Source organism: Labeo rohita, chromosome 13, assembly GCF_022985175.1.
Source record: "Labeo rohita strain BAU-BD-2019 chromosome 13, IGBB_LRoh.1.0, whole genome shotgun sequence".
Lineage (NCBI taxonomy): Eukaryota > Metazoa > Chordata > Actinopteri > Cypriniformes > Cyprinidae > Labeo > Labeo rohita.
In genome coordinates this window covers 7,972,088-7,993,165 of record NC_066881.1, presented here as the reverse complement: position 1 = coordinate 7,993,165, position 21,078 = coordinate 7,972,088, and the positions used below count along the sequence as shown (strand labels likewise).

Genomic DNA, 21,078 nt, shown 5'->3' with positions numbered 1-21,078 from the left:
CCAGCTCTGGAGTTAACGGCACGGAAGGCCGCGTGTGAGAGGAGGCGATCTCCTCAGCTTCTTTAGAAGAGAGGGAAAGACAGTATAAGGCAAGTAAAGGTCATAATGTCATAATTCCATATTATCTATTTTTCTGACTAGTAGTAAAAGAATGTTTACTTTTTTGTAGATGTTGAAAGCCGGAGACATAGGAGAGCTTCATTCTTTCAGGATTGATGTGAGTTATTTTTGAAAATACATGTTTCTGTTGTCTTCTGCCTGTTTGCTTCACATTTTGAACAGTATGATGACTTGTTCACATTTTATTTAAACCATTGGTGTCTGTGTTTTTCATTGCAGAACTCAAACCAACTTTGGAGTTAACAACACAGAAGCCTACGTGTGTGAGGAGGTGATATTCTCAGCTGCTTCATAAGAGAGGGAAAGGTGGTTTAAGGCAAGTAAAGGTCATAATGTCATGTTATCAGTTTTTTTTTTTTTTTTTTTTTGTTTTGTTTTTTTGTCTAAGAACAAAAACATTTTATGTAGGTAAGCCAGAGACATTATGTAGAAAGCCAGAGACATAGGTGAGCACTTAATTCTTTTGAGATTGATGCAGGTTATTTGTAGAAAATACATGTTTCTGTTGTCTCCTGTTTGTTTGCTTCACATTTTTAACAGTATGATGACTTGTTCACATTTTATTTAAACCATTGGTGTCTGTGTTTTTCATTGCAGAACTCAAACCAACTTTGGAGTTAACAACACAGAAGCCTACTTGTGTGAGGAGGTGATATTCTCAGCTCGTTCATAAGAGAGGGAAAGGTGGTTTAAGGCAAGTAATGGTCATAATTTTTTTTTTTTGTTTGACTGTAAAAAAATGTTTTATGTAGAGGTTAAAAGGCCAGAGACATAAGAGAGCTTCATTCTTTTAAGATTGATGGGAATTATGTTTTAGAAAATAAATGTTACCAATGTCTACTACTGTAGTATTCTAAAGCACTGTGGTAAACAAAGACAATAAACAACCACACAATATGGTTGAAATAATAAAACAGTCTAGTTACCAATCCTTTCAGAATTGAATGCACCTCTGTTTGAAAATGGTTACATTTGAACTAAATGTTTTCTTTTTTTAAATGTTTTTCTCTTTTAGGCCACTGATGAAGAGCAGGTGGTGACTGGGATGAATGCTTGACAAAGAGGAGAAATGATCTTCCCCCAAACTGATGCAACGGTGGTTTTAAAGGAGGAGGCCACCCTGGATAATGTCAAAGATGTTGCACACCTTTGCTGAGCTGATGGTACTTCATGACTACATCAGTTATCTTAAAGAGTTTAAGGAAGTTGGCAGTGATGCATTTTCTGTATGCAGTCATGGACTATGAAACAAACCGTAAGTGTATAGTCTGTAAAAACAAAATGTCAAATGCTCGTTCTGTGTTGTTCAGTAGAAAAGTAGATAGAAAGAGATAGAAATAGAAAGAGTTCACATTCATTCATACACATGCTCACAATACTTCACACATTTGCTTGTGTTAAATGTTATAATGTCAGTGTTAATGTTGTGGTTTTATTTTTAGTTTGTGTTTTAAAAAAAAGAAGAAACTATTAACTAATTGTACAATTATTGTAAAGTAGTGTTTTTTGTACAGTAGTTTTATACAATATACAGAATTTACCAGACAAAATAGTCAGCAGATGTTCAGTGCTTCATTTATAAACTCTGTACCTGCTAATGCCATACTTTTTTCTGCATTTCTTATCACATGCATGATAATTTTGAATGTTTTCTCTTGTTGTAGTTTTTAATAAACATTTATCTTTTGATAGTCATTCTGTGTGTGTTAAAGTGATTTTACAATGGTCAAGATTTGTAGATTTAATGCCTAGCTCAATTTTGGGTTCATTTTAGCCTAGCAGTGTAGTAATTTTAAACCATAAAAAAAGCAACCCAGCATGCTGGGTCAATAATTCAACCCAACTTGCTGGGTCAAAACAACCCAGCGCTGGGTTTGTCCCTTTTTTACCCAGCGCTGGGTTGCCAAAATAACCCAAATTGGGTTGTTTTTAACCCAGCATTTTTTAGAGTGTAAGACTAAACTGAAAAGGTAAACATAAAACCGAGACATATGAACAAATACACAACTAAACAAGACATAATCCTGACATATAGTAGTCAACATTTGAAGTGGATCAAAAAAGTTCATCAAAGTTGTCCTAAGACAAGAACGGGTATTCTTTATTGTTTTAGGACAAATTTGATGAAAGGTTTTGATCCACTTCTAATGTTGACTACTGTATAAGCTACAATTAAAATTGTTTCTATAGGATCATTAGAAGAAACTGTTTGTTTAAACGAAAGAAAAAAAGGTTATTTCTAATCTGTCATGAAAATGTATTACTTTTGTAAGTTAAAAATAAAATACAAAGGACATTATAGTACAATACATTTTGTTAAACCCACTTAGCACACAGTATCTCTGGATGAATAAGAAATATTGGGCTTCAGCTTGCCTGGAGCAATACAGAACTTCATTCCTAAGTGTTTTAAAGAGAGCACTTTATCTCACATTAATATCAAGATTTTAAATATTTTGTGACTTGAGTCTTTTTTTGCAGGGCTATTAAACATCAGTGAAAAAAACAGCTGACAGAATGGCATTGCATTACTGCATAATAATGCAAGTTACTGCATTATATTGCATTCTATTACTCTTCATGTCATTTTATGTACGACTTTTATGTTCAGTAAATTTATTTAATTTTAATTCATTAATCATGAATGTATTTATAGATGGGGCAGAAAGATTGTTCATTCGTTTTACCATGGTATTTATGTAAGATAGTTTGGATGGATTTGAAAACCTGTATCGAGAGAAACTGTGATAGAAATCTGTGTAGGCCTATTTGATGTAATATTTTACTTGAAAGACGTTATCTTGGAATAGCACAGGCTATCAAAAGTGCTCTCTGTAAACCAAATTTCTTTTTATGACTGGATTATATATAAACCTTTTGATGGAAGGACTTGTACGAGTATGGTTATAAAGAAGCAGCAATTAAGATTAGACAAGTTATCTCAAGGTAGTAATGATATTATAATGTGACTATGTGCAAACACATAGGTTGTTTATTCTTGTTGCACTGAATGCATAAAAATAAACCAGTTAGTTATGGTTACATTTGTCACAGCATGTCACAGTTGATCAGGTATTTTAGCAGGTCAAGTTATTCAGTTGTTTTTACTCATTTTTTCCTCACTGTTTGGATCACAAATCCTTTGTCCACAGAAATGAATGAAACTTGGTAATACTCAAAATATCTACATAACTTTCAAAAACAAATTTTTAAGAAGTATAAAAGGTTCCTCTATGCTGATAAAGTAAGTTTTAGTGTGAAATAACATTTCAGCATTATAAATACAGAACACTTGGCAATTGGCTGTTTTTTTTTCTTTCTGTGGAATACTAGGTGGACTTATACTTTCTTTTTTAATTTCTCACACTAAATGAAGTGGCAACGTGTTTCTGATGCTTCTTTTCAGTTAAGTATAATTTTACTTAAGGTGTCAATACCACAGATGAGCTCTTCTAAAACATCTACCACATTTGTGTGGTCAGAACAGCTAAATAGGAAGTTGTTGCCAACAAATCAGAAAAGGTTTATTTAAATTAAAGAGAGAGCTATAAAAGAGAGTTGGGTGACCTAACAAGTCATTTGAGAGCATAACTCTTAAAATTAGGTTCCATCTTATTTCCAGATTGTGTGAATTCTGAGTGAGTATTTTGTCTTTTTATTAACTTTTGGTTGTTAAACAAGCCTGTGTTTCTTTAGATAACGAAAAGAAAATGTGTAAATTATGGTAAGATGTTTTTAATGCTGTTTCCATGACCCGTTTACAACTTACAACAAACTGCTACAGATTCAACATAAAATAAGTGTAATAATAGTAATAATAAAAGACATTTTATCTACTTATTTCATCTAGACATTTTATCTAGCCATATTAGCTATTTGTTTAGGAAATAAGAGTGGGCAAAATGTTAAACTAAAGCTGGTTAGAAGTAATTTAGAAATACATTAAAACTCTAACATAAATTATTGCTATTTGTATGACCACATATAAATGTAATGCTTAATAAAGTTTGATAAAGTGATAAGTGATTATAGATCTATTTTGAATAGATTCAGCTTTGTTCTGTACCACAAATGTAACTTAGTGTATAATGAGATAGTTATACTTATATTATGGTGAGTGAGACCTTTTATAAGTTTTTTTAGGTGTAGAGAATCAGGGTTGTATGAATCAGGGGGTGCTAAGGTTGGGGGAGGGGGGTGATATGAATAAAATACTCTATGAATAAAATATGTTGTCAGATTGTAATTGAAAGGATTATTGTTGCTGCTTTCCTTACACACCAGTGCATTTAACAAACTCACAGACATTGTGTATTTAACAAATGTCTTTTTTTGCTAGTAATTTATTTAAATGTCTGAAACATTATTTTTATGTGATTGAAAACACTGAATCATCATGATATAGATATAAGTTTGGGTTTCTGCATGTAGGTCATCAGTAAATGAGTGTGGCATTTAAAAGTGGTATTCGAGGCTCACTTAGTAAAACCATTCACTCAAATTCCTAAACTTTAGACTGCAGAACTCTAAACACAGTTCTCTACATTACACACATCACAAAAACTCTTTTGTTTTATTTGGGAAACACTGCTATTTAAATGCCAGACTTTTTTTACTGATGACCTACATGCAGAAATCAAAATATATAGGGGAGCGCAGGGCACAAACTAATGCGGAGTTAGTGGTAACACACATGGTTTAAATATTTCCACACATGCTAGCATAACCAAATTTATGGTATTTACTAGTTGCCATAGCAACACTATACAGAGAAAAAAGTGTGCCAAAATTCAAAAGCCTTTTGAAGATATCACTGAATTTTTATTTTACCATAGTAAAAGTAAATTTCTGGCTGAAATAAATTTTTCATCTCAGTTTTTAGTATTCATTTAAAATGAGACCAATCTGCTATTATTTGAATCTCCAATCTGTTATTTATTTAGATAATTTATTTAATTTAGCATACTGCGTCTGCTTAAGAAATGGGGAAAAACTCCTTTTTTCTCTGAGACTGAAGCCTTTTTTAATAATGCAGTGTAGCTGCATGGCCGTTGGTTCGTGCAGTGGAAAAAGACGAACCAATGGCTCGGCGGTGGAGATGCACAACCCTACGACAATGAAGCCTGCCAGAATTTGCCAAAGAGGGTGGAGTATCTGGCTATATAAGCGAGCATTTCGCCGTAGGATGTTCAGATTCTTCTCCTTCAGCGACGACTCTACATCTTCACTACGGGATTCGCTACAGCCTTCGCTCTACAATCAAGCTCGTTGTGATCAAGCCTCTTCAGCGGATCAAGACCGGTTCTTGCTCGGCTGTCTTCGCTGCCTCCTGCTGCCTTCAGCATCTCCAGCAGCTGCGGTCTCACTCGATCCCCTGTCGCCGTCCGGCAGTCCTCACTGATTATAGAGCACATTTCTACTCAGCGTTGTTCCAAATGCCGCCCCGTCACTGTCGAGCCCTGCACGCCGCAGATGGTCACAGTGAGTGCGTTTCATGTTTGGGCACTGCCCACGCTGAAGCTGCTCTCACCGAGAAGTAATGTCCTCACTGCGAGGATATAAGTCTTGCCTCTTTGTGCTCGTGGATAGCGTTCTTTTCAGAATGCGACTCCGACCCCTCGCGCCCTCTCGCTTTCTTCCTCCCAGTAGCCTGTGACGAAAAAGCAGCAGGGCAGAGGAGCTCGGCTCTCTGTGCCGAGTGAGCTCATGCAGGCTGAGACCCTGCGTGCCTCACTCTCGCCGCCTAGAGGGGATTCCCCCGTGCTTTTCTCTCACTCAGACCAGCGTCCCTCTGCGGCTGCAAGTGATCTGGTCTCTTTCGGTGGGAGTGAGAGCGATGCCATGGATGATAGCATGTCTTTGGCGGCTTCTGACGCGGAGGACCTGTCGGGCTCATCTCACGACCCTGCCTCCTGCTGTCTGCATTGTCTGAAAAGGAGTATGACAAGCTGCCTCCGCTGGATGAGTCAGTGGCCATGCATCTCTGCCTGCCCACAGCCATCGAATGGAGATGAAGGCCAACCACCTGTCTAAGCCGTGTAGGACGACTTCAGCCCTCGCTGGACAAGCCTATTCATCGGCTGGACAGGCGGCTTCGGTGCTTCACTCTATGGCGGTCCTACAGGTCTACCAGGCCAAACTCCTCAGAGGTATGGATGAGTCCGGCCCAGACCTCACAGCGTTCAAGGACCTGCGCAGCACGACCAACCTGGTGTTACGCACCACCAAGATGACAACTCAAGCGATTGGCAGGTCCATGATCAGTCTAATGGTGCTCGAACGCCACTTATGGCTGACCCTCACAGAGATCAAGGATGCGGATAAAGTTTTCTTCCTCAACTCTCCTTTCTCCCCTAATGGCCTGCTTGGACCTGCAGTTGAGGGTTTCGCCAAGCGCTTTTCTGCGGCACAGAAGTCGTCCCAAGCTATGCGGCACTTACTGCCAAACCGCTCCAGCTCATCTGCTGCTTCCAGTCGCCTCAAGCCAGCGGCATCTCAGCAGCCTTCAAAGCCTGCACCCTCAGCTGCACAGTCAGCTCCCAAGCCTGAGCCCCACCATCGCTCCCGCTTGGTCAGACACTACCCATTTCCTAAGCGCCAGGGACCCTGGCCCAAGGTAGTGCTGGACCATGTGCGGCAGGCTTCTTCCTGATATGCGGGGAAGGAAGAGAAAGTCTCGCTGGAGCCGGACCAGCCCCCAAGCTATGTTGTTTTTGCCTCCAAGCACCCCGTTCGGTTCCGGGTGCCGATGGCAATGTGTGAACCCCTGGTTTGAGCTACTTTCTCACAGATACTTCCTCCTCAGCCACCTGGATTGCCTGGGACTCAGGGTCAATTTTGCCAAGAGCGCGCTGTCTCCCAGCCAACAGATATTGTTTCTGGGAACAGTTCTCGACTCGACCCTAATGAGGGCAGTAGTCATGCCAGAACATGCACTGGCCATTCAGCAGCTGGCAGCCTCATTCAAAATAGTAGCCTTGTGCCCTCTCAAGGCTTTTCAGAAGATGCTGCGCCTCATGGCCTCTACGTCTCCAGTGCTTCAGCTTGGCATGCTTCGAATGCAGCCCCTTTAGCACTGCATGCCTGGCATCACGGACGCCTTTGTGTCAAGGTAGATCAGGCCTGCAAAGCAGCCCTAGCTCCTTGGAGGGACCATCAGTGGATGGAGCGGGGGTGTACCCCTGGACATTGTCTGCAGAAGGAACGTAGTCTCGACAGATGCTTCCAACTCAAGTTGGGGAGCTCTGTGCGATAGCAAGGCTGCTTTCGGCCACTGGTCGAAGAGAGAAAGCCGCCTTCACATCAATTGCCTGGAAATGTTGGCAGTATGTTTAGGCTTTCCTTCCTTTCTGCCAGACCTGAGGGGGCACCGCATCTTAGTCCGTTCGGACAGCTTGACAGTAGTGTCCTACATGAATCACCAGGGCAGTCTCTCCTCGAAGTGCCTCTTTATTCTGGTGGAGCGCCTCTTGGAATGGGCTTAGCTCAATTTGCATTCACTGAGAGTGACACATGTGCCGGGCAGGTTGAACCAGGGAGCAGACATGGTATCTCGAAGCAATGTCCCCCCAGATGAGTGGATGCTTCACCCCCAGATGGTTCAAAGAATTTAGCTGAACTTTGGCAGAGCAGAGGTGGACCTCTTCGCCTCAGAAGACAACTCTCATTGCCCAACCTATTTCTCGAAAAACAAGGATGCATTGGCCCACGAGTGGCCCAACCTCCTCCTTTACGCTTTTCCCCCCGTCACCTTGATTCCACAGGTCATCAGGCGAGTCAGGGATCAGAAACACAAGGTGCTGTTAGTGGCCCCCTTCTGGAGGAACCAACACTGGTTTGCACAACTATGTCAGCTGCTCTCAGCAGCACTGTGGCCCATCCCCCTGAGACGGGACCCCCTCTCTCAGGCGAACAGAACAATATGGCACCCTCAGCCCGAGATTTTGGCTCTACACCTGAATACAATCTCCCAGGCTAGAGCTCCGTCCACAAGACATCTCTATACTGTTAAATGATCTGTATTCACTGCCTGGTGTGCAGCCTGCGGTGCAGACCCAATTTCGTGTGACATATCTCTGATATTTTCCTTTCTGCAGGAGTTGCTGGAGAAGGGCCGCTCTCCCTCCACGCTCAAGGCCTATGTAGTGGCTTATAGTGGCCTATAGCCGGCCAGTCGGTAGGAAAGAACAACTTGGTTGTTCGTTTTTTGAAGGGGTCTTGGAGGCTCAATCCGCCTCGCCCCATCACCATCCCCTCCTGGGAACTGCCTACAGTACTAAGGGCCCTGAGGATCCCTCCCTTTGAGCCGCTGCAGTCCATTGACCTTTGCCCTCTGATGTTAAAGACCACTCTGCTACTAGCACTAGCGTCTGTAAAACATATGGGTGACCTACAGGTGCTTTTGGTGAACTCCACCTGTCTGGAATTTGGGCCCAATGACTCCAAAGTCGTCCTAAAGCCAAGGCAGGTCTATGTTCCTAAAGTGCTCTTGACTCCGTTCAGAGCCCAGGTGATCACTCTCTTGGCACTTCTTCCTATTGAGCAAGACCAGGACTTTAATCTTCTCTGCCCTGTTAGGGCTTTGAGGACTTATATCGAGCCCTCCGCTTCATTTAGACAATCGGAGCAGCTGTTTGTATGCTTCGGTGGCCATACCAAAGGGCTTCCGGTCACGAAGCAGAGGCTATTCAAATGGATAGTCGAGGCTATTGTGCTGGCATACTCATCATTGGGCCTGCAATGCCCCATAGGAGTAAAGGCTCACTTGATTAGAGGCGTCGCCTCGTCCTGGGCCTGGTCTTGTGGTGTGTCTATTGCAGAAATTTGTGCCGCGGCCGGCTGGGCCTCGCTGTCCACATATGCCAGATTTTATAGTCTGGATGTCCCAGCCTTACAGGCTCTCTGTATAAGTTGGACTTATTCTTACAAATCCAGTACTCCATTTCTGTACGCTCTTGGACCTCAGCATGACAACTCAGTCATCACTTCAGTCGAAGTAACCTGACCGCTGAGCCATTGGTTTGTCTTTTTCCACTGCACGAACCAACGGCCGTGCAGTTACACTGCGTTATTAAAAAAAAGGCTTTTCACCATAGCGTCTTACGCAGATGCAGTACTTGTTCCCGTATCTCAGGGATTCTATGGATTTTAAAAAGAAACCACAAGAAACAGGTGAATAAAGACTGACAATCGATTTTTAATGTTGAGAAATTATTATTTGAAGAAATGTAAAGCATTTTAGTTTGTTTATGTGTCTTGTGTTCTGTGTTTGGAGGGAGGGGAGTGTTTTTTTGAATGTCTGTATGTGTTTTATCTATTTGCGCACATTGTTTTGAACTATACTGTGTAGCTGTTTTGCGATCAGGGCCATCCCACGCATGGTTGCGATGTGTTCATTGTGAACCTCAAAAATTAGATTTTTTTTTTTATTCTTAAAAACGCCATTATTTTATTTGAAAAAGTTAATCATTTTTATTCATATAAAATAAAATTAAAACATAACAAACATAATAAAATTCATATTTTATTTTGTTGTGTATATTTTTTTCATTCGATCAGATAACATTTTAAGCTGTCATATGGTCATGTTACAATGTGCCCCACCTACGGGGCATGTTGTCACTTTTCACTCCCTATCTTTTGAGGTAAATAACGAAAAACGGATACACTGTAATTATGAAACAAAGCGACATATTTGTACTAGACAAGTGTGAAATTAATGTGGATAAAAAATTATACTCTGAACCCCATGTGGATTTTCACAAACATTATTTGACATTCAAAAAGTGTTAGGTTGTGCCCCGCGCTCCCCTATGCACCCACACACACGGACACAGAATATGCATACAAGCCAGAAAGTCAACTTTATTTCTGAAGTGCTTTATACAGATCGTTTCACAGCAGCTTCACAATAGAATCAAACTGACATTCTGCTGTAAAGCAGGTCTAACAGGTCAATAATGTCGTTACACAGCTTAAGTCAGTTCAGTATTGATTCAGTTCAGTTGCATAACTGTGAAAAAGTAGTCAGTTACATATACAGTTTGTATGTGCACATGTATGTATGTGTGAGTGCTATGACAAACTTCACTGCACTCTGAACAAGGAAAAGAGACACTAGAGTAGTGTTTTACATTTTTCACATCTGTGTGTAGTTTGGCTTGTATTTGGCTAATTATTTTATGTTAGTGTATAGAGATACTATGCAAAAATATTTTTTTTTGAAGAGTTATAGTTTTGAAAGAAGTGTTTGCTTTTGCAAGATGTGTGTGACATTTTCCATGTTGTGTGTGTATTTTGTGTGAAGAGTTTTGAAATGCAGACAGTTTCAAAAATTGTGTAAGCATTAAAAAAAAAAACTGTTAAAATAGTGTTTCCCAAATAAAACAAAATAGTTGTTAGTTTTGAATGATGTGTGTAAATAAAATATAATAACACATGAAATTGGGGATAGACACATTTGTGTCATTTGTGCAGAGGTGTTTACACAAGATATTAGCTACTATTACTGTTATTCAAAAAACTATAGTTTTGAATGTACAGTATGTCTAATGCAAAAACGATTTACAACACCAAAACTGTTTTTGTTTTTTAGCTCTTATCCATGATGAAAGTTTTAATCGCCTTGTTGGTTGTGGTGTTAGTGGATGTGGTCGCGTCATGGTGTAAGTAACATGTATTTAAAACTATAATTAAAACATAAGATGTTTAAATGTACTCTACAAAGTGAACTAAATCAAGTTAAATTGTGACAAATCTGTGACAAAAGTTGTCTGTGTAAAGGCAATTAAGAGAATTGTTTCTAAACACGTCACGCTTGAGGCAAGGAGGAAGTGAGGATCTAATGCAGCACAATTTATTAATAAAAATAATAAAGGAATCCAAACAAGGCAAAGACCGCGCAACAGTACATAAAGTAAAACAAAGACTAAAACACAGGTGGAGCTAATTAACTTCTATAGAAACAAATGAGGGTGCAAACCAGGGGCACATTCAAGCTCAAACCGGTGCACAACATTTTGCTATGGTTTCCAGTTTAAACAACATGTTTAGCAAGTTACGTTTTCTCCTGTTTTGTGGGTGTGTCAAACATGTCATCCCAATCAGCAGCAACATATATATAAACCCACATATATATATATAAAAAGACACTGATTAATGTAACATTAAAAATACTATACATATTTATAGATTTTGCTATGTATTGTCGAGTGACACTTTAATAAACTTTTCTATCTGAGCTTCTCTCTGATCATATAATGGTAAATATTACAATAACAGCACAACAACAGTGATCAGCAGTAATGAAAAGCCTAATACTCACAATAAAAATAATAAGGTAATATAGATCATAACATAGTCTCGGAGGTAAGTGCACTATCCTTCACCTGAAATGTTTGTCTTCTCATCCTGAAATGCGAGGCAAATGTTGGATCACAGTAATTAGGAACCACAGTTTCCACAAATCCCTTCACTCGATTGGGATGTTCTCTTTTATTCTGGATGGCAAGGGCAGTGACTGTAACATCAAGCATATTTTGCAGTATTAAACACGTATTTATACCGATTTCATCAGGCTCCAAAAATTCTTTAAAAAGAACACAAAGAATGGCCTTCTCAGCTGCCATAGTTGCAACTCTTGCGTCATCAGAACAGGGCGTTCAATGCACCACCGTTTCCATTTAAAAAAACATTTCGCAAGGCAGATAGCACAGGGTATGGGAGGAAACAGGAACTAAAACACAGGAAACCTACACAGAAACAATGGAACAGAAAACAACGTAAGAGTCCCTAAAATATGGGGAAAAACAAGACAGGAATGTAACACATTATAAATGTTAGAAATCTATTGCTGGAAGCACATTAAAAAGACTGTGAACTATGTATTACTGAATTGTGGAGTTGGTGCAATTACTCTGTTCATGTGATTAATTCAAGTAAGTGTGAACACTGCCATCCGAACCCTGGTGTGCACCAAACAAGTGCACCGAGACCACTAAAATGGTCCACTTCCAAATGAAATATGAACGCAACATGGACCAAATACTACTAAATGAACCAAAAATAGAAAGAAATGACAAGATGCGACGCTCTGCGACATGATTTCACGAAGGGAACAAGCAGTGTATCCAAAACAAAATGAGCAGAGGGCAAACGTGGAGCAACAAAGAGGTAATGTGCCTTTTTTGAGCTCTTTGTGAGTTCGCAGGTGGTGAAAATAAAATCACATACACACAACGAGTGTGCTCAGTCCAGCAGACAGCATTTGGTGTATTAGACTTAAAGCAGTGCTGAGCAGACCAATCTTTAAATGGGTACTTTAATGCCATACATCCAGGTCAATATCACCTAGAGTGTCTTTCAAGCCTTACAATACTCAAAAATATGGCCAAAAATATCGGCACACTTGCAATTCTGTCAGAAAATGCAACACTCTCAGAAAATTGTTCCAACTGCAAATGTTTTGGCATTCATATGCTTATTGTTTTTGTTTGCACTGCAACAACACAGAAAGACAACAACAACAACAACAACAACAACAACAACAAAAAAAAACAGAGAAGAAAAGTCAAACTTGACAAAATTTCACACAGAACTCAAAAATGGACTGGACAAAATTATTGGCAACTTGTCAAAATTGTAAGAAATAACTGCTTTTCAAGCAGGTGATGCTCCTGTAATTTGTATTTAGACACACCTGTGGCAAGTAACAGATGCGGGCAATATCGTAATCATACTCACCACTTAAATGGAGAAAAGTTGACTCAACTCTTGTGTTGTGTGTCACACTGAGCGTGGAGAAAAGAAGCGTAAAGAGTTGTCTGTGGATTTGAGAGAAAAAAATTGTGGAAGAACATGGACAATCTCAAGACTACAAGTCCATCTCCAGAGATCTTAATGTTTCTGTGTCCACTGTGTGCAATATCATCAAGATGTTTACAGCCTATGGCACTGTAGTTAACCTCCCTGGACATGGATGGAAGAGCAAAATTAATAAAAAATTTAAACGAAGGATTGTTCGAATGGTGGATAAAGAACTCCAATTAACTTCCAAACAAATTCAAGCTGATCTGGAGACACAGGGTACAACAGTGTCAGCTCGCACTATCTATTGCCATCTGAATGAAAAGGGACGCTATGGTAGGAGACCCAGGAGGACACCACTGCATAAAAAGCAAGTCTGGAGTTTGCAAAAACTCAAAACTTGACAAAACCACAATGCTTCTGGGAGAATGTACTTTGGACAGATGAGACAAAAGCAGAGCTTTTTGGTAAAGGACATCGTGGCACTGTTTACAGAAAAAGAAATTAGGCCTTCAAAGAAAAGAACATAGTCCCTACAGTCAAACATGGTGGAGGTTCAAAGATGTTTTGGGGTTGCTTTGCTGCTTCTGGCACTGGATGCCTTGACTGTGTGAACGGTATCATGAAATCTGATGATTACCACAGAATTTTGGGGCGCAACGTAGTGGCCAGTGTCAGAAAGCTGCATCTCCACCGGAGGTCATGGGTCTTCCAGCAGGACAATGACCCAAAACACACTTCAAAAAACACTCAGAAATGGTTACAAACTGTTACTCTTCAAGCACTGGAGAGTTCTGAAATGACCAGCAATGAGTCCAGATCTGAATCCCATAGAACACCTGTGGAGAAATCTCAAAACAGCAGCTGGGAGAAGGCATCCTTCAAATCTGAATGACCTGGAGCAGTTTGCAAAAGAAGAGTGGTCCAAAATTCCAGTAGAGAGGTGTAAGCAACTCATTCATGATTAAAGGAAGCGATTGATTTCAGGAGACTCAGGAGACTGGTATGGTGTAGAGCTTGCTATAGCGCTTCTCCCTTAGGGTGATTATGCTTCTTCAGTTCAGTAAAGCCGCTTTTCCACTATCGGGCCGAACCGTTCTCTTTGCTTAACCGTTCCATTCCGTGCCGATCCGGGCCAGTCAGCACGGATATGGTTTCATTTTCCACTGTGGTGCTGATAAAACGGAACTCTTTGAAAAGTTAACACAAATGCTTCAGTCGTTGCTTTGGTAATAGCAGTTGTAATATAAACAGCGATATGGACGATGATCAGATATTTCTGTTTTTGAGACTATTTCGTTAAATAACAGAAAAAAAGGACACAACTCTTGGCGCAAAAAATATAATAAACAGAAGGCGACGACAGGTATAACGTTACCAACAAATGCTGAGGGGATATGCATACCAACGGAGACGGACACAGAAGGTAAAACTTTCTTAAAAACACCACATTTATTGACAGTATTAATGCATGAGCTATGAACGCAGCGTAACAGCCGTTTACTTGGCTGTTTAACAAATAGCGCTCTTTCGCTTAGCACACACATTCTATCAGCACGGTTTGGCACGGTTGTCTAACTGTGCCGAGAATTCCGGGCCGAGAATGGTTTGTAATCGTGCCGTGCCATACCAGGCTCAGATGGAAACACAACTGGAACCGTACCTGACCGTTCTATGAACTGTTCAGCCCGATAGTGGAAAAGCGGCTTAAGTCTCCCCAGGTGAACCCTGAACTACTCCTTCCATCATTCTAGCACATTTCACGTAGCCAAGTTCGGCGGAGGAACTTGCTATTAGAACCCAATACAAGGTAGGTTGCCACATGTGAACTCTTGTATTGGGTTGGTGCTCCACATGTAGTGGCTCCTCATGCGGCCCCATGTGTGCATTTTCCACCTATATTCCCTTGAGATGCTGTGTTTCCCCTGAGACAGGCTCTGTCTCTAGGTTCTGAGTTTTGGTAGTCTCTCCTTATGTGGAGCCCACCTCAGAATCCTCCCTATGTAGCACTCCCTCTGTGAATCCTTAGGTGGTTTTTCACATGTTACCTCCCTTTCGGGTAGGATGTGATTTCCGTGGTGGCTTCCCTCCCTCGGGAGGAACAGCCACCGTCCCAGCGTTCTTGCTAAGATTCTCAGCCGTTTTCTACTGTTTTTTACTACGAGGAAAGGCTCTGGCTGAAGGACCTCTGCCTTATGGCGGCTCTTCAGTAGAGAGCAGGTCAAGTTCTTGGGCATTGGAAGGTGGCAAATGGTGAGGTGCATTTACTCCACATGTTGGCTTGTTGATATGTCCAGCAGTTGTGGCATGTTGTTATAGGGACCCCTAGTGTCATACACTCGACACAACGCTGGAGTGAACAACGGATAGAGAACGTCTTGGTTACGTATGGTAACCCTCGTTTCCTGATGGAGGGAACAGCGACATTGTGTCCCTCATGCCACAACTCCGGATTGCCTCTGGGTGGGTTGAGACGCTCTGGACTCCTCAGAACAGAACAAGTGAGCAAATGCCACACTGGCTTATTTATACCCAGATGCCCGGGGCGTGGCCAGCTATGCAAATTCTGCACACCCAATTTCACTGGCCTTTTCTCAAAGTTGTCAGAGGTGTTTGGGCTCCCAAGAGTGACCCCTAGTGTACGACACAACATCTCCATTCCCTCCATCAGGGAACGAGGGTTACCATACGTAACCAAGACGTTTCAGTGAGTTTGAGATCCATAAAGCCACTGCCACATTAATAACTTTTAAACATACACTGTAAAAAATTATGTGTTTGTTTAACTCAAAAAAGTAAGTAACCTGGTTGCTTTAAAATTTTGAGCTAATTGAAAATAAGAATTTCAGTTATTACAAAGTTATTACAAAGATAGTGATTTTGTTGTTTCACCTAATATTTTGTTCTAAGAATTAAAGATTATTTGTTAAACTTTTTTTGTTGTCATAACTTTATATGAAATATTGTATCAACTTATTCAAGCAATCAAGAGGTAAAACTTTCAAAGTAAACTTTTAAATTTTAGTTTACTCAACTACTGTAACAACCCTTGGACTGTTTATGTTGGTTTTTCCCTGCTGTGCCCATATTTGGTTCTTCCTGCCCTTGTTGTGTCCTAATTGGTTTACTCACTTCACCTGTTTGTGTCTCATTAGCCACCCTTTATAAGTTGTATTCAGTTCTGTGTCTGTGTCCGATCTTGAGGTTACTTTGATGTGTGTTCACCTGCCTTTCTTGGATTTACCAATTTGGATTTATTATAAGACCTATCGTGTAATTCTCGTCTTTGTGCGCTTCTTTATACACACACGTGACAACTACATAGTTTGTTATAACAATTACCTAAAAAGTTTACATGGTTGCCTTAAAATTATGAGTTCAATAAACTTCAATAAACACAAGTTAACATGACAAAAGCTTTTTTTATTAACTAATTATCATGGCATAATAGAGAGCATAACAAAAAAACTTTAATTTAAACATTCATGTTTCTTAAAACTTTCCCATATTAACACTGCACTGTTTGAAAAATATATAGGCTGTATATATTAAGTGTACATGAATGTGAAAATAACTGCTTGAATGAAAACATAAAAATACAAAGCAAACAATTTTGCCTTTACAGTTTTTTAAAAATGCTCACACAGTTTTTGAAACTATTTGAAACCATTTCTCAAAACCACAAAACACACACACACACACAACATGCAAAACACCACACACATCTTGCAAAAGCGAACACTTCTTTCAAAACTATTTTAACTCTTCTAAAAATAGTATTTTTGCATAACTCTACAAACTAACATAAAATAATTTGCCACATATACGCCAAACACAGATGTGAAAAATATAAAACGCTACTCTCATGTGTCTTTTCCTTGTTCAAAGTGCAGTGGAGTTTGTCATAGCACTCACACATACATGCATATGCACATATACACTATTATAGTATAATTAACTACTATTATAATATTAATACACTATTATAATATTATACAGTTTTCATGTACAACAACTGACTCATTTTACACAATTATGACGTTACTGACTTGTTAGAGCTGCTTTACAGCAGAATGTGAATTTGATACTATTGTAAAGCTGCTGTGAAACAATCTATACTATATAAAACATTTTAGAAATAAAGTTGACTGGCTTGTATGTATATTCAGTCTGTGTGTGTGTGTATATATATATATATATATATCAGAAATGAAAGGGGGTAAAAATAACGTCTTTTTCAAAACACTGCATGTAGTTCATCAGTAAATGAGTGTGGCATTTACAGTTTTTTAAACATGCTTTGACATAAAAAAGTGGTATTCGACGCTCACCATTCATTCACATTCCTAATATTTAGACCAAGTCTGCAAAACTACAAGCAATTTACAGATTACAGTTTGCCTTTGTCACATAAATGCATATTTGCTGGTTGCAAGAATTTACAAGGGCGCTTGGCCTCCTTATTTAAATTAAGCATATATGTCAACTTATTCTACTAACCCTAAACCTAACCTAACAGTCTGCTCTGAGAGTTAGTAGACATGCAGTTGTAAATTAATGAGAAGTAGTTGACATGTAGTTGAAAAGTTACTTATAGTTAGTAGAATGTCTAAAGTGGACTATCAAAATAAAGTGTAACCACACATTTTTCTGTGTTATGATAAACTCAGAACACATTTTTGATATTGCTTTACATGGACTTTAACCTGATAACTGGGAGGCAAACAAAACAATAAGATCCAGGGTGTGGTTCAGTATGTGGGGGTGGGGGAGCTGTACTTGTATTGGGTTATGCATTTAAACTTTAACCTATCTACTGAATTTCTACTGTTTTTTTTTTTAATCCAACAGGTACTTGTAACACTATGAAATGGGCCAGATGTGATGGAGATACCTCATGCCAGTGCACTCTTCAATTTTCTAATGTCTACAAGCAACCGACTGATTGTGCAAAATGTGAGGGTTTTTTTTGACATCCTTACTAAAATGTTATTAAAATTGTTTTTCAAAAGTCTAAACTGGTTTCCTTACTTAACTGGTCTCCCAGTCTGGTTTTAGAGGTGTTTTGGTAACTCTACCTAAACTAGCTGAGCTTCAGTTTCCCTGGCTCGTACCAACAAACCGGGATGGGTTTAAGGCGTTTTGTTCCTCCCATCAAGTTTTCATTTCTCCCTCCCCACAGTGGTTCCCAAGTGCTTCATCATGAAGGCAGAGATGTATCGCGTCAGGAACAACTTGTCCACAAGATTGATTGGTGGGAAGCCGGTAGAAACTGCCTTTGTGGACAATGACGGTATCTATGATCCAGAGTGCGAGAATGATGGGAAGTTCAAGGCTGTCCAATGTAACGGCACTGAAGTGTGCTGGTGCGTCAACAGTGCTGGTGTGCGCAGAAGTGACAAGGGAGACAAAAACATCAAGTGTGAGCATGCAGAGACCTAGTGAGTGCACTTTGCAAAGTTGTTAACAGGATGTTCTTCTGACTGACACACCTATGGTGTGAAGAGTGGCTGGAACAGTACTGCTGTTTGTGGAAAGAGGCAAGACTTGTACATTCTGACAATGCCATGTTTTCTTCTCTAGTTGGGTTCGTCTGGAACTGAAGCATAAGGATGTGACCGCTGCTCTCGATGCAACCAAATTGAAGATGTATGTTACAATTGATTTTTAGGGTCTTGCTGGAACATGTGTACTAGAAAGCTTTGCTTATGTCCTGTTTTGCTGATGTTACTCTATGTTTGCAGTGGGATTCAGAATGCTCTACTGGAACGTTACGAGTTGGACAAGAAATTTGTGTCGGAAGTAAAGGTAAGTTTACTTTTGTTATCCAACCCTTTAGCTTGGTACTTGTGAATCAGGACCTCACAACCCACCTCCTTTTTTCCAGTATGACAAAGATGGCCGTCTCATTGTTGTGGATGTCAAAAAGCCTATGGAAGACCGTACTACAGACCTGGCCCTCACGACTTACTACATGGAGAAGGATGTGAGTCTTGTTACAGTTTCTCATAATTGTAATGCCTGATTTATATTTTGTAACTCGTGGGATAAATTGTTTTTGTTTTCATAGGTCAAAGTTCTGCCTCTCTTTGTAAACCCCCAAATATTTGAAGTCAATGTTGAGGAATCAAAAGTGTACATGGAGAACATCCTGGTCTACTATGTAGATGATAAGGCACCCACCTTCACCATGCAGAGGCTGACTGCTGGCATCATTGCTTTCTTTGTGGTGGTCAGCTTGATTGTGCTTATAGGAGTTCTGGTGAGTCCTGTATATTTTTGGTGTTTCATTTAACTTAAAGTGTGCTAGTAGCCTAACTGTTGTTGTTCCTCCTATTTTAGGTCCTTTTCACATGGCGATGGAAGGCCAATTACAGTAAAGCGCAGGTTAGCTTTACTTTACTTCAGTATGTGTGCTACTTCCCCAAAAGGAAGCAAGTATTTGTATTTTAACACATTCCCTTCTGTTCTTGCAGGCTAGAAAGATGGACACCATGTCTTATTGTCTTATAGCTATGAATGACGTCTCATGTAATTGAGTCTGACACTGGGATGTGCCCCGTGATGAAGCTTAGACCTGCGGTACAATTGCTTGTGACATTTTAACATTAGAGAAATTAAGTGTCTGTTACATGCGGAGTATAGTTTTTTTTTAATGTTTCTGTTACATTTTTGCTATTTAATTAGGTCTCATTTTCAATTGGATCAAAATTTTAACACTGTACAGTTTAGGACTAATAATTTTTTTTTTTTCTGTTAAGTTCTTAAAATTCTGGCATGGTAGTCTTACTAAATCAAAATCCTTTTAACTAGAGAGCTTTATTGGTTTTGTTAAATAAAAAGGACCATCTTAGCACAAAACAACTTGTTTGGAAATGCATGATTTGTCCTTTTCAGCCCAAGGCGAGCAGTTGAGCTGCACCTGTTCTGTACAATATTTTTAAAAAGGTGGAAACAGTAATCAGAGAAAAGTGAAATCACTTTTTACACCAAACTCAATATGAAACGGTACTTTTCTTAACCTGCCTTTTTAAGATAGTTTGTATTTACCTGTGTGGGAAAGATTGTTCATTTGTTTAACATTTGTGTTTACGTAAGTCTGAATGGATTTGGAAACCTATATGAGAGAAACTTAGAGATTGAAATCTGTGTATTTCATGTAATATTTTACTTGACAGATGTTACTTTGAAACATGTGCTCTTTGTAAACTCAATTTGTTTTTATGACTGGCTTACATGTACACCTTTTGAGGGAAAGATACGTACTATGGTTATAAAGAAGCAGCAATAATGTGGGATTAGGAGTTATCTCAAACATTAATTATGCTATAAAGTGACTGTGCAAACACATGTGTTGTTTGTTCTTATTGCACTGAATGAATGAAAAGAAACCAATTACATTATTGTTAAATTTGCCTGTCAATAGCCTTTTTTTGTTTACACAGAACTTCAATATAGTGTTCATTGATATATATATATATATATATATATAGTGTTTGTTTATATGTAGCACTGATTGGCTACGGTAATACCCGTTGTTCGTTTGTTTGTTTTTTTACTGTAAATAATAAAATGTTTACTAGACCAAGAAAAATGTAAGGCAATAAAGCACATTAACGTCCTGTCATAACACTCCCAAGCCAACTGGCAACTGTCCTGCCCAAGGGGCTAATGTTTGGCAGCTGAATTCAATGTAGCCTGATTTAGCTAATCAAGCAAATAGTTACTCATTTTAAAGATATTACACATTTGAAATATGCTGACGTAAGCTGTCAATAGTTACCAAGTTTGGGAACTGTAGCCTACTCGCATACCTGTAGAGCTTCTTTGACCAGCAGATGTCCCCAGTGCGGTGTTTCAATCCGCTCCAAGGGACTACTTGCATGGAGCCTCGTGACGCACTTCCGTTTTTGGAACCTTACGGCTCAGTTATTTCCGGTTATGTACATGTTCAGTACGCTGTAATAATTTAGTTGACTTAAACGCCTAATAAAATGAGAGTTCGCGGGATGATTTGAAATTCGGAAGTTTTCATTGACAGCAGAAGACATATTCTGATGATTACTGTGTACAGATTTTTCCAAACTCAACGGAACGTGAAGTTTTAATCCACATAAACCGATCTGAGAAAGCGGTGGCTAATAATCATACGTT

The 21,078-nt window shown here is 39.5% G+C and overlaps 1 protein-coding gene across 1 annotated transcript; it reads left to right on the top strand.

The window, feature by feature from the left end:
• The first annotated feature begins 3,708 nt into the window (after nt 1–3,708).
• Nucleotides 3,709–20,223, top strand: LOC127175597 (epithelial cell adhesion molecule-like). The gene is made up of 10 exons (XM_051126750.1): nt 3,709–3,758; nt 10,715–10,784; nt 17,776–17,880; nt 18,107–18,365; nt 18,508–18,573; nt 18,669–18,732; nt 18,812–18,910; nt 18,995–19,186; nt 19,267–19,311; nt 19,401–20,223. Exons 2-10 carry the CDS (start codon nt 10,724–10,726, stop codon nt 19,461–19,463), a joined length of 954 nt encoding a protein of 317 aa, XP_050982707.1. The 5' UTR covers nt 3,709–3,758; nt 10,715–10,723; the 3' UTR covers nt 19,464–20,223.
• Nucleotides 20,224–21,078: the final 855 nt, after the last annotated feature.